The sequence below is a fragment of the Etheostoma cragini genome, chromosome 21 (genome assembly GCF_013103735.1).
Source record: "Etheostoma cragini isolate CJK2018 chromosome 21, CSU_Ecrag_1.0, whole genome shotgun sequence".
NCBI lineage: Eukaryota > Metazoa > Chordata > Actinopteri > Perciformes > Percidae > Etheostoma > Etheostoma cragini.
Window position 1 is genome coordinate 13,903,916 of NC_048427.1, and position 12,551 is coordinate 13,916,466.

At 38.9% G+C, this 12,551-nt stretch overlaps 3 protein-coding genes and 1 non-coding gene across 4 annotated transcripts in view; 2 read left to right on the forward strand and 2 right to left on the reverse strand.

Moving 5' to 3' along the window:
- Positions 1–114: 114 nt before the first annotated feature.
- On the reverse strand, positions 115–1,907 carry hbae5 (hemoglobin, alpha embryonic 5). The gene is made up of 3 exons (XM_034860436.1): positions 1,636–1,907; positions 1,083–1,290; positions 115–337 (listed from the first exon to the last, which is right to left on the reverse strand). Exons 1-3 carry the CDS (start codon positions 1,728–1,730, stop codon positions 209–211), a joined length of 432 nt encoding a protein of 143 aa, XP_034716327.1. The 5' UTR covers positions 1,731–1,907; the 3' UTR covers positions 115–208.
- On the forward strand, positions 1,376–1,469 carry trnai-uau. The gene is made up of 2 exons: positions 1,376–1,413; positions 1,434–1,469. It is a non-coding gene; the product is annotated as a tRNA-Ile (tRNA).
- Positions 1,908–5,202: 3,295 nt separating the features above from the next.
- Positions 5,203–6,345, forward strand: LOC117936924 (hemoglobin subunit beta-1-like). The gene is made up of 3 exons (XM_034860435.1): positions 5,203–5,465; positions 5,815–6,037; positions 6,118–6,345. Exons 1-3 carry the CDS (start codon positions 5,374–5,376, stop codon positions 6,244–6,246), a joined length of 444 nt encoding a protein of 147 aa, XP_034716326.1. The 5' UTR covers positions 5,203–5,373; the 3' UTR covers positions 6,247–6,345.
- Positions 6,346–9,371: 3,026 nt separating this feature from the next.
- The window catches only part of zgc:163057 (uncharacterized protein LOC563335 homolog), a 5,668-nt gene continuing 2,488 nt past the window's right edge, over positions 9,372–12,551 (reverse strand). The window contains exon 3 of the mRNA XM_034860437.1: positions 9,372–9,906. Coding sequence (XP_034716328.1) covers positions 9,778–9,906 — 129 coding nt within the window. The 3' untranslated portion in view covers positions 9,372–9,777. The remainder of the gene's footprint in view (positions 9,907–12,551) is intronic.

Below are 12,551 nucleotides of genomic sequence, written 5' to 3' on the forward strand. Positions count from 1 at the left end.
TGTGTGTGTGTGTGAGAGAGAGAGAGAGAGAGAGAGAGAGAGAGAGAGAGAGAGAGTGTGTGAGAAGTAAAACATAATTTAATAATAATAATAAAAAGTTCAGGAGATAAAGTGTTTTTTGGCGTAATGCAGTTTATTTTATGATTTTGCACCATGAGTTACGATCGCTTGTGGCGCACCGCATTGCGCACTGCGCACTGCGCGCAGCTTAGCGGTATCTCTCGGACAGAGCCAGGGCCACAGCGGTGAAGAACTTATCGTAGGACATGTGGGCCTCAGGGGTGAACTCCGTTGGGAAAACGGTGGCGAGCTCCACCAGGATGCAGTGGGACAGGATCTGCGGATGACAGCGGACACACTTAGAAAGTAACTAGATGTTTAACACTGCAAAAAAAGAGACAAGAGTTCTATTCTCTTTCCTCCCAAGTAGCTCCAACATCTGAAATGTCAGTGTGTTGCAAAAGAACATGCTTCAAAACTGGCGAAGCGGCTTTGAAAACAAAGATGTCTCCTTTTAATTTAATAGACTTAAGAGAAATAAAGATTTTGGGAAGGCGAGTCTTTCCCGCACACATGCGTGACTCATACGAAAATAAATCGTGCGTAAAAGTACGCACAAGTCAACCTCGGTGGGCGAAATAAAACGTTTTTCTTTCTTTTTCTTTCTTTAAGCCTCCTCCTTCATTTCTTTCTTTGTGCATATAGGCTCAAATAAAAAAAGGAAGAAATATAATAACATTAAAAATGATAATACTAACTTATATTTATTTATCTAGGGAAAACTTTAAAGAATTACAGTGGCTATGAGGGAGATTGCAGGCTTTTTTTTTTAACCAATAACATAATCAAATGCACAGGTAGGATAACAAAAAGACTTGAGGGCTTTAAAAGGAACCCACATGGCATTAAATATTAAAGACAGCTGTACATGTTTTCCACCAATTTGCAATAGAACAAAACTGTTTTTAGAATATTCAAAGGAAAGCGGATGAAGAAGAAGAAGAAGAAGAAAAAAACATAATCTCAGCACATATCATGATCTCATATCGTTTGTTACATTATGATAATGAACGGTGGCTCACCTTGAAGTTGGCCGGGTCCACTCTCAGCGTGAAGGCGTGCTTTTCGCTGAGCTCCAGCAGGCCCGTTTTCAGGTCGTCAATTTTGGACACAGCCAGACCCAGTCCTCCCATCACTTTCTTTCCGTGGGCCTTGACGGAGTCAGAGCCGGGGCTCAGGTCAGGCCAGTGGGAGAAGTAGGTCTTGGTTTGGGGGTAGACGGTAATCATCCTGTGGAGGTGAAGAAGACCTTAAGTGGCTATTAGACTTTCAATATTTATTTGATTTAACATTGTTATGTACTCTTAGAAAAAAGGCTCCAGTGGCGCAATCGGTCAGCGCGCGGTACTTATAAGACAGTATTCAGCAGAGTGATGCCGAGGTTGTGAGTTCGATCCTCACCTGGAGCATACCTTTATGTGGATGGTAAAGCTCCACAAGCACTGGAACCATTTCTAAATTACCACGCATGCGTCTGTGTTCTGAAAAGTGGTCTCACCGGGATCGGTTGCATTTATAAAGTCTAAACACATCAATTTCTCTCTAACGTAAATCACGGGTAAACGTGACACTTACCTGCCCAGAGCCTCACTGCCAACAACATCTGCTGACTTGGCGATTTTGCCCCACAGAGCCTTGACGGCAGCCTTGTCTTTGTCGTTCAAACTCATGTCGGCTTGGTTCTCACTCTCTTTCTCTACCAGAGTCGGATGATGATCCTCGGTCAGATTGGACTTCTACTTAAATGCATGTGGCCGGAGAGCCGCACCCACGGGGGCTGATGCCAAGCCGCGTATCATCTCCTCCCTCCCGGCCAGATAGAAACTTCGGTGGACGCATGCCAGCACGCGAGGCGGTATCAGCTTGGCGCATTGGGCGTCAGTTGGTGGCCAATTACGCAAAACGAATGCGTAATGAGTCCCCGCATGGGGTCCTGCTGTGGTTTGTCTCTACCGGAGGATGAAGAACAGAATTCCCTGAGCGCGTGCAGAGCAAATCAGGTCACAGGAGAATGGAGCAGCGCGGAAGGATGATTGACGTGTAGTTAATATCAATGACCCTGATGTAAGAATCAGATGGTTTCTCGCACCGCCGAAGAAACTCTTCTTTTGCACAATGTGAGAATTTTCCGTTGGCAGGCTCATTTTTTTTATAAACGCTGGCCTGGTAGGCTATAGGTTTTGATTGAGCCTAAAATTGACAAAATCAAGCCATGAGGGCCTTTTAAAAAAATAAAAGAACAAAAACTCGTTCATTTAGACTTTCTAGCCTACAGATTGTAAACAGGATGTGATGGATCATTTTCTAAATTGAAATAATAAAAGTCTTATGGTGTTGCAGCTGTGAAAGACTTGTAATATTTAGCAGTAATTTCATTTTTGTTGTTACTACTACTATTATTATTATTATTATTTTTTATTATTATTATTATGCGCGTTATTGCCATGCATCTATTTCGTATCAAGAGGGTTTGGGAGGGGAGGGGGGGGGGGGGGGGGGTCATTCGATCATAACGTAGGCGGAGGCTGGTGCAGATAACACGCGCGTGCTTCCCTAGATAACACTCTGGCATCAAACACTCTCCAGCTTTACATGAAGTCTAATAAACACACACATAAACTAATCGGTTATCAGAAATGACACTTGCTTGTTTACTCCTGTTTCCAACATCTTAACCAAGTCATTTACTGAGGAAGGCGGCAATAGCTCACACTTTTTTTGGGGTACTTTCTTTTGTTCTTGAATTTTTTTGCAGGTAACACTTTAAAATAACCATCAGTAATAAAAGGTAAGTTGATCCTAACGACGACAACAAAGCAGCAATTCCCAAACACAGAATTACATTTCAAATCACAAATGGAAGGGAGACATTGGTAGACATTATAAACCATTGATTCATTTTTTTGCTTATGGCGAAACAACCAGTGGGAACAAGATCTGAAAAACAGAAAGAAGGGTGGTCTTTTATTTACAGCAAAGTACATGCTCTCATAACACTGTTTAAGATAATGCACAGAGCTTATCATAGTCCAGAGAAATTAAATAAAATGAACAGTGATATATCCTTCCTCAGCTGTCACTGTCACAAATATAAAGATAGGCCTACTGTTTACAACATACTTTGATCATGTGGAAATAACACAACTACAACTTTCCTTTTGGAATTTTGGAAATTTGTTACCAAGCTGATATCTCAAATGTATCTGTTTCCCTTGCACCTCGTTTATGTCTTTTGACAATTAATATGTCTGACAAGAGGAAGAAATGTGAAAGTGAAAGCTGGGAAATGCATAGCTTTGAAATGGAAGGCTTACACACGACAGCAATAGTCCAATCCTGAAATGAACTCTCAAGCTGCTTTGTTATGGATACATATGTGTATATATATATATATATATATATATATATATATATATATATATATATATATATATATATATATATATATATATATATATATATATACTATATATATATATATATATATCTCAACTTACCATTTTTCAATGATTGTTTTTATTACATGTTACCTTTAATTCTCATTTTAGTTATTTCAGGTATGTGTGTGAGTGATGTGGATGTGTTTTTCTATTTGAGAAGTTTTGTATTTTGCACTTTTTTGGGCTTCTTTTCTTAAAGGAAATAAGAAAAACATACAGACACACATATCTGTAGAAATAAGTTCATATAAAATCCATTTTCTGAGTCATTTTCTTCTGGACTTTTTCTGTATTAAGTTGAGCCATGTGGCTATGGTACTAGTTTTGCATGTAGCCCATGTAATATGCTCACAGCAGTGTTTTTTAATCATTTTACAGATGATTTACTAAGACGGAAATAGAAATTCTCTATTCTAACCTCTTTGGCTCTGTGTCAGTAAGGCCTAGTGTCACACTGACACTAGAAACTAAACATTTGAGAGTGTTAACTTTCCAATGACCTCAGGGTCATCCCAGAGGGCCAAAGGATGTAGGAACTGCATCACTTTTTGGGGGGTATTGTTTTTTTGGGGGTGGTGTATTAATGCACACATCATATATAGCATTTAATACATCAAGTATTTCTTATTGATTACCAAATGATTTATAAACCTCTGAGAAATGGTCTGTAAGCCATCAACAAACAGGATTTGACTGACTATTGAAGTTGCAACTGATAGTAATAATAACTAGTTAGTGCTGAATAATAAATACTCTGTAAAGCTTGCATAAACATGATAAAGTTAACTATTATCAGTGGCCAAATAATGAAATAACAGATCACAAATCAAATTGGGCCCATATAGATTCATGTTATCAACGTTGTACTTTAAGCTTTATAAACCACTTATTGATCCATAACTATTGCGCATGAGCACAAGTTTAGGCTATTGCTATTTGCACCAAACTTATAAATCACCATCTCGGTGTTTGTTAATACTAAAATTGCTTTTAACTAAAATATCAACTTACCATGATGATGGGTGTTACCAGTCAAAAGACATCAGTTAATAAGCAGTTAGGGGTTTCTGCTGAAAACGAGGCCCAACGTCCAGGTTAAATTAGCTGTATCAAATCAGTGGAAATCATTTCACACCTTCATTTTATTTAAAGATAATTATTTTTTTGGCAATTAGACATATATTTTGTGACAGCTTGGACAAACAAGGGGAGAGAGAATGATCAAGGAGGACCAACCGCTTCATGTTGGCGAGCGCTCTACCACAAAACCACCTAGGCACCCTGAAAACTATCATTTAATAAGAAGTCCCTGTTTGGAGTTAGGATACCTGTGGTAGAGGATTCCTTTACAGCAGGGAAACAATGACACTGTGCTTACTTGCATTGTATTTCCTTTCCCAGCACACCTTTTTGACTTTTCTAAGAGCGCAAAATGTCCACATTCACATCTTTCTAAAGCTGAAGACTGAAAACAAATTGTTCAAATTGACTTATTTTATCTCAGCCTGGGTAAAGACGATCTTTTCAATCTTTGTAAAGACGTGAACTGGCTGCGCCTTTGGAGTCTCCTCGCGCCGCGCCCATTTGGCAATGGTCAGTTCTGAATAGGGAGTGACGGTTAGGGTGACGCGTGAGGTCGGCGGAGGACAGCCTGAAGTGACGTGCACGTGAGGGTCTGCAACAGGCTGCAGCCGGACACTTGTCCAACTTTCTAGAAAGACCTGGAGGAGTCTGCAGTTTATCTGAAACTCTCATCTCCAGCCTATCACAGCTTGGGGGGCTTTGTCTTAAATAAACGCGTGTCCAGCTGAAGCAGTAGCCAGAAAACTATTCCGCTTTTTTCGGTAAAGCCTGGACACAAATTAAAGCCGCCATGGTGAAGTGGACCGACGAGGAGCGCAAAGTCATCAGCAGCATCTTCTCCAACCTGGACTATAATGACGTCGGGCCCAAGGCTCTGCGCAGGTAGGCTACAGGTGTGTGTGTGTGTGTGGGGGGGGGGGGGGGGACAGCCTAATTGTTGCACAGCTACAGAAGGAAAATGAAAAAGTGGCATTTAATGGTACGTTCAGAATATTTCTCAGACTGGACAACTCACACTTCTTATTTTTGGCATGTCTGTATGTGTATTATTTTGATCTAGGGAACTTTAATATATACAACAGTTTTTGTTTTGTTTTTTGTCTGTTTTGTTGTATTTTACATTCTGATATGGACCTGTGTGTCTGAAATAAAGTAAAGTAAAAAGAAAAGGTTTTCCGGTTAATCCCACGGAATTCTTCCGGTCTTACCCTACCTGTCTCTCCCCCTGCAGGTGTCTGATTGTTTACCCATGGACCCAGAGGCACTTCAGCTCCTTCGGTGACATCTCCACTGCCGCTGCCATCATGAAAAACGCAAAAGTGGCAGCCCACGGCATCAAGGTGCTGCACGGTCTGGACCGGGCTCTGAAGAACATGGACAACATCAAGGACGCGTATACAGAGCTGAGCATCCTGCACTCTGAGAAGCTACACGTGGACCCCGACAACTTCAGGGTACACACACACATACACACACAAACGCACACTTACACTGTAGGAACTTTGACTTTACTGACTGTTTTCCCTTCGTATAGTTGCTGGCTGACTGCCTGACCATTGTCATCGCCGCCAAACTGGGAGAATCCTTCACTCCGGCGACGCATACCATCTGGCAGAAGTTCCTTAACGTGGTGGTGTCCGCTCTGGGAAAGCAGTACCACTAAACCGAGCAGCTTCCGCACCTGGATACCTGCATGGAGGAGAGCTGGCCTTTGTTCACTTGTCTCCTCAATAATGAAATAAAGTCACACTGAAGAAAAGTCTGTTTTTCTTTTCATTCGTGCGTGCGTAATTACGCATCATATTACATTTGATTAAGGAAGGTTTTGAATCGAGTTAATGCTATTCTGTTAGCTGCTTAAATTGATAAATAAATGCAGAATTACTCATGAATTTCTGTTGCTCAACATTAACAAATTATGACTTTTTGGCTAGTAATGACTTTATGTGATTAGTTTTTTTTAGTTTTTTTTTTTTTTAATTGAGGACATGCGGCCAAATTCCAGTTACGTAAACGTTTATTTCAGACCCATGCATGGTCTCAGTCTCTTTATGAACAGAACAGCCCCTATTCTCACGTGCTGCATGACCCAACTGAGATCATGTTCGAAAATAAAGCCTCAAAAGTGTCCTCCTCTATGCCCCTGGTAAATAAAACATAAGAGAGTCCCCTCTGCGGCGACCAAAATGTGCATGAAAATGTGATGAAGTGCCCTCTAGTTTATATAGTTGATACATCCCTGTGTGTTTTTACAAAACTAAAGCATCAATGTGGAATATAAAAAACTTTAAGATGTCAGAACCACATCAAACAGTCATAATGTGCAACACATAACTGTCTGTCCATGGTAGTTATGTTTTTGTGAAACGTTATCTTTTCGTGTGACGGAATAATCACTCTGATGACCAAAACGTGTTTGTTGTGCATAGCCTGACCAGAGACGTTGTTTACGGATATATTCTTGGTAGTAGGCCTGTGTCTGATATCTATTTTAATATTTGGAAAACGGACTGTTGTAGCCCAGACTGTACGGTTTACTGTCGGCTTATATAAAATAAAGTAGCTATCTTTCTTGTAATTATGCGTATGAGACTCTACATTATGTGACTTGTGCCAACCAGTCCAGCCTAGTCAGGCTATCACCAGACCAAGCTAAACTCAATAGATTTGGGATTGAGTATTAGTCTGGGGGAGTCTGCTCAGTATTTTCTCCGCACAAGACGTGTGCCAACGAGCATAGTTTAAATCACTCTGCACACAACTGGATAGCCCTTCAAAAAGGACAGGAGAGAAGAAGCGGCTTGACCGTGTTAAACCCGCCTACAGCGCGCCAGGCAGATAAGCCAGTTTGTGATTGGTTCCCGCAAAATAGTGAACTGAAGCAGGAGAATTAAACATGCAGGTTTCCAGACCGAGCTGCAGTCTAAGTCCAGCCATTGTTTTCCAGATAAAACACAGCCTGTAACTTAGTTTTCCACTCGCCAAAAAAGGATTTCATCTCTTTTCTTATTACCGAATGGTTCTTTCCCTGTGTCCAAGATAGCTTGCTTTCATTCATGAGGGTTACATTAAACACATTTTACCACAGTAGGACTATTTCACGTTAACCTTCTGAAAAATCTTTAAATGCCCAATATTACTAGTAACTTAATAGTTTTTTACTTTGCCGGGGATTGAGGCCTCTTCTTTTGACTTTGATTTGATTCTTCTGTCTCAAAATGATATGATTTTATTCATGAGGGTTATATCTGACACATTAAACCTCACTAAACCATGTTGACTAGTTTTCGACTTATATTGCAGACATGTTTACAAGCCGGCTGGATCACTCAGATCTCCAGGGACTGGTCAGATAGTATGGGGAAACAGCTTTAAGCCGTTATGCTGTCCACTGCTGGACTCATGAGCACCCCTGGAACGACAGGCACCACATGTAGCCTTTTTAACACACTAAGCTAAAGACTGTTCTCTTTTTCCACAACTTTTCATTAGTCACCTTTTTATAGTATTTTTATTTATTAGGTTTTAAACTTGTCTGTCCCTTTTGCAAAAATGTGTCTTTTTTTCATACATCCAGTGGCTGAGTTGGACCACAACAGGTGCCAGTATTCTGATTGAGCAGTTCTATGGCATGATCATTGCAGTGGCATGAATATTTTTTTATATCCATACGCATGTCTTGTAGGGGTGACTAGTCTACTATTAGATCTGACGAGCCTGATTCGACCAATCTTAAAGTCTCAGTGTTGCAGTGTCTGAAAACGTGGTTATCAGATGTGCCGGTTCTCAGTACAGGTGAGTGCTGGCCCAATGTCAAGCACTTTGAATGACCTCTGTGAATGATAAGGTGCTATCTCCTTGCCTATAGAGCTTTAGTAGTCAAATCTGAGACACACTATACAGACTTTGTTTTCTTAACCAGGGGTTTGGAGTAGTTTCACCATAAAAGCATCATTCATTATTTAATTCTCCCCTGGCCCTCAGACAGTCGGAGTCCACCACTGGGCTAAAGATATCCCATGATTGTTGTACAGTTTTTTGGGTTTCATGTGAGGACAAAGTGGTTTTCTTGAGGTCTTGTTTTTCGTCTTGAATGTATCACACACATCGACTATCTCACACTGCAGTTTGTTAGTTTGACTCATTCCAATAACAGGATCCAAGGTGTTAAATCAAAGAAGGGATATTTGGGCATCTTTTCTTTTTGCTGTATGAAATGGATACTGTGCTATCAGAGAATCAAAATAATACAGGCCTAATAAATCCCATTACATGATCTTGTTATCAGATTCCACAGGTTTATGGTTTTTAATCCTCTTGTGATAACTCAATAATTCTAGGTTAACTAAGAAATAACACACTAAATGATGGTAACTTTCCGAGGGCATCATCCCATACTGTTTATTTCAGCACCACAGACAGCTTCAAATGTATTACATGTTTATATCAGCAGTAGGGATCGCTCTATGAAAATGTACACAACAACCGTCAATTTTTAAACTATGGTATACATGAAACCAGTATACCACTGCAACCCTGACAATATGTAGATACGCTGTAACTGGGCCTCACACATATCCACAAGGACTTATTGCATTGCAGCTTTCCTATTGTTTTAAGTTCATACAAATTACTGCTGTTTTATTTAGATTTTCAAAAAAGGTTACAATTTTAAAGACATAAATTAGAACTCCAAAATAATTTTCAAAACCACTGACTATCTTGGGAAAAAAATCACCTAAGGTACACATTCAATAAAAGTAAAGTTATGTCCTATCACGTCATTGATGTAATAAGGACACCAAAATTACAATGATAAATAGATATATAGATCAGATTCTCTATGTTTCAAGTTGTCATTGTCTTCCATTTAAGTTAGTATAGTATACAAATCAACTTGGGATTTCAAATTTCTTTAAATTGAAATACACACAGCCTTGCAATCTTATCTAAGGTATGTTAACTTTTAAAATGGTCATTTGTAATAAATGGGATAACAAAAACACAGGATTGGCCCATGGTTGGTCCTTTATATAGACTTTATATGGTACAACACAACAGGAAAATTGTTAGTTTCACATTTTTATTATAACAAAATATTGCATTATAACAACTAAACATACATAAATAAATAAACCACATCGTGTGACATCATAAATGGTTCACATACTTCATAAAAACCCGTGGCTGGGTCTCATCTGAATTTCTCGGCGAGCACGGCTGCGAACGCCGATAGGTACTTGTCCATTGCTGCGTGTGCCACTGGCGTGAAGTCGTTGCGCATGTGAGCTGCCAAGGTGACGAGCATACAGTGTGAGAAGAACTGCAGAGAAGATAAAGGATCGTTATTGACTCAATGCTGATTCCAGTTGGGCCTTCCGTTTAAAATAAAATATACAATTCCCGGCCACTTATTCAGAAATCAATAAACATGAAGCTAGATGAAAGTGAAGGCCTTTCAGTTCTACCTGTCATGCCAAGTCCTGCATCCCTGCCAAGACCTGCATCCGCAAGGGAAACAGCGTTTTAGCTTAGGTGGGGGAGCGGTCGCCTAACACTCAGAAGGTTGGTGGGTCAACCCCTGGTGCTGCAGTCCCAAGTGTCCTTGGGCAAGACATTGAACCCCCTATCGTTCCCAAAGCTAGGCCCTTGTTGTGTGAATGTTCATCTGATACCAGAAGCCACAGGGTATGAATATGGTGAGTGGTGCCTGTAATATGTGAAAGCCCTTTGAGTAGCACTATATCAATAAAGGCCCTTCCTATTTGTTTAACCCTTGTGTTGTCTTCCCATTAACTATGAACCTTTCCCCCCGTGTCAAAATTTATACACTTTTTTTGACAATTTTCTTCACGTTTTGTCCTTTTTAAAGCTTTTTCTCCCACTACCACCATTATATTAACCACTAATATCTACTACCTCACACAAGTTTTACACTTATTCTTATATATAACTCATTTATCTGAAATTATACCTAAGTTGTGAGTTGATAAAAAGTCGAAATTAGGATTTATTTTGACTAGTTAAGATCAGAGGATGTTGAGAGCATGACAGACTGGTTTATGTGAAAGTTTAGCCAGGATACTGTTATGGCCCCATTTAAACATTTCTATAAAATCCTATAAAACTGAATAAAAGACCAAAATTTCAATGAAAGTAGTAATTCATTTTACTTCACTTTAGCGTTGAATGAAACCATCCATGTTGTTTTGGGGGAATTTGGTTGAGGCAAACCCAAATTTCTGATAGGGAAACTTTAATAAGGTGTCAAATTTGACCCGAGGAGAGGGTTAAAAAAACTAAATAAACTTCTTTGTCTTGTTTATCAATAATGATAAATGATCTGAAGTCTGTATTTTTAAAGTGTTTGGAGTCATCAATGTTTTATTAGACTCAGTAGTAACCGTGTCCTGTGAGGTACACACAGCTGTAAAGGTACACATTATGATTATTGATTGTTGCTGCCTGAGTGGATGCCATTCTCGGCAGGGGTGCAGAAAACGGCACAACACCCCCTTCATGCTTCAACTCATATTGGACATTATGAAAATAATACATCCAAGAAAACTCAATGCATTTAACTTTAACATAAACATAAAATGGTATGCCACATATTTTAAATAGTGTGAAGAAAGGTATAAGATTTAAATAGATTCCACATGCAAATGTATCATATTAAATATTAAATATTAAGGATATGTATTATTTGGTTAGTTCCACAACATTTTATTTTCCGCAATGTGTGGGATAATATTACATTTTCATATGGAAGCATCAACAGTATGTGTGTGGTGTTCATATTTTGGTTACCCAGCCAATGTTCCGGGGTCTGGTGGGCCCGCCACGTTATTAGGCTCATAACGATTTACGTAAAAATACTTAATAGAAGTTTACTTTAGCTCAATTACAAATGACATATATATACTTTTTGGTTCATATTTGCCATTTACCCCTGTGAGATCACATTTATGGTTATATGATCATTTTTGTTATTTGTGAGAAAACAAAGACATTTAATTTTGAAAAAATGGAGAAAGAAAATAGAAACAAGATTTTTGATTATTATTCGTGCTTATTTCTTAGAACTTAATCAGTGAAGTGCTTGACTTATAACAATTGTGTAACTTTGTGAAAAATAGCAGGTGCAGAAATGCAACATAGTTTTATAGCAGCTACATTTAAATACACTCGGGTCCAGTGGACCTGAACACCTCATATGTCATACTGGCATGGATATTTTAAAAACATTTTAATTAGCAGTGGTGGAATGTTACTGAAGTACTGTACTAAAGTACAAGTTTGAGGAACTTGTTCTTGAGTTATTGCTTCTCATGCCACTTTAAATTGTTACTCCATTACAATTCAGAGGGAAATATTGTACTTGTTACTCCATTACAATTATCTGCTTTATATGATTTTCCTAATTGTAATGTATTTTCTTTTCTTTCTTTTTTTAAATAATTGTGAGGTATGTACTTTTGGTTGAACAAAACAAGTATTGCAAGGGTGTCTCTTTGGGCTTTGGGTAACTGTGACAGCATTTATCCCAATTTTCTAAATTTTTCCAAACCAATCTATCAATTAATCAAGAAAACATCAGTAGATTAAACCATAAATAAAAATAATCATTAGTTGCAATCCTGTACAAAATACTTAAAAATGAGCCGCGCCTCAAGCAACTCTGATTTAAAAGTTAAATCCTGTTTTTACATAAACGCATGAGTAATAGTAATCAAATAATATAAAATATAGTAGTACATCAGGGATGTTAGGATTACTGGCCGTGCAGGCGCACTCTGCTCACACAGGAGAAGGGGACAGAATAACAGTATAGTTTCTCCAAACTATTCTGTAGCTTGCTAAACTGTCATGAGTTTTACTGCAACATTATCAATAAGTGTTCTTCTACGATGTGGAAGTTTAGCCCGTGTTACGACGTGACATTTATTTGGAGAGAGAGAGAGAGAG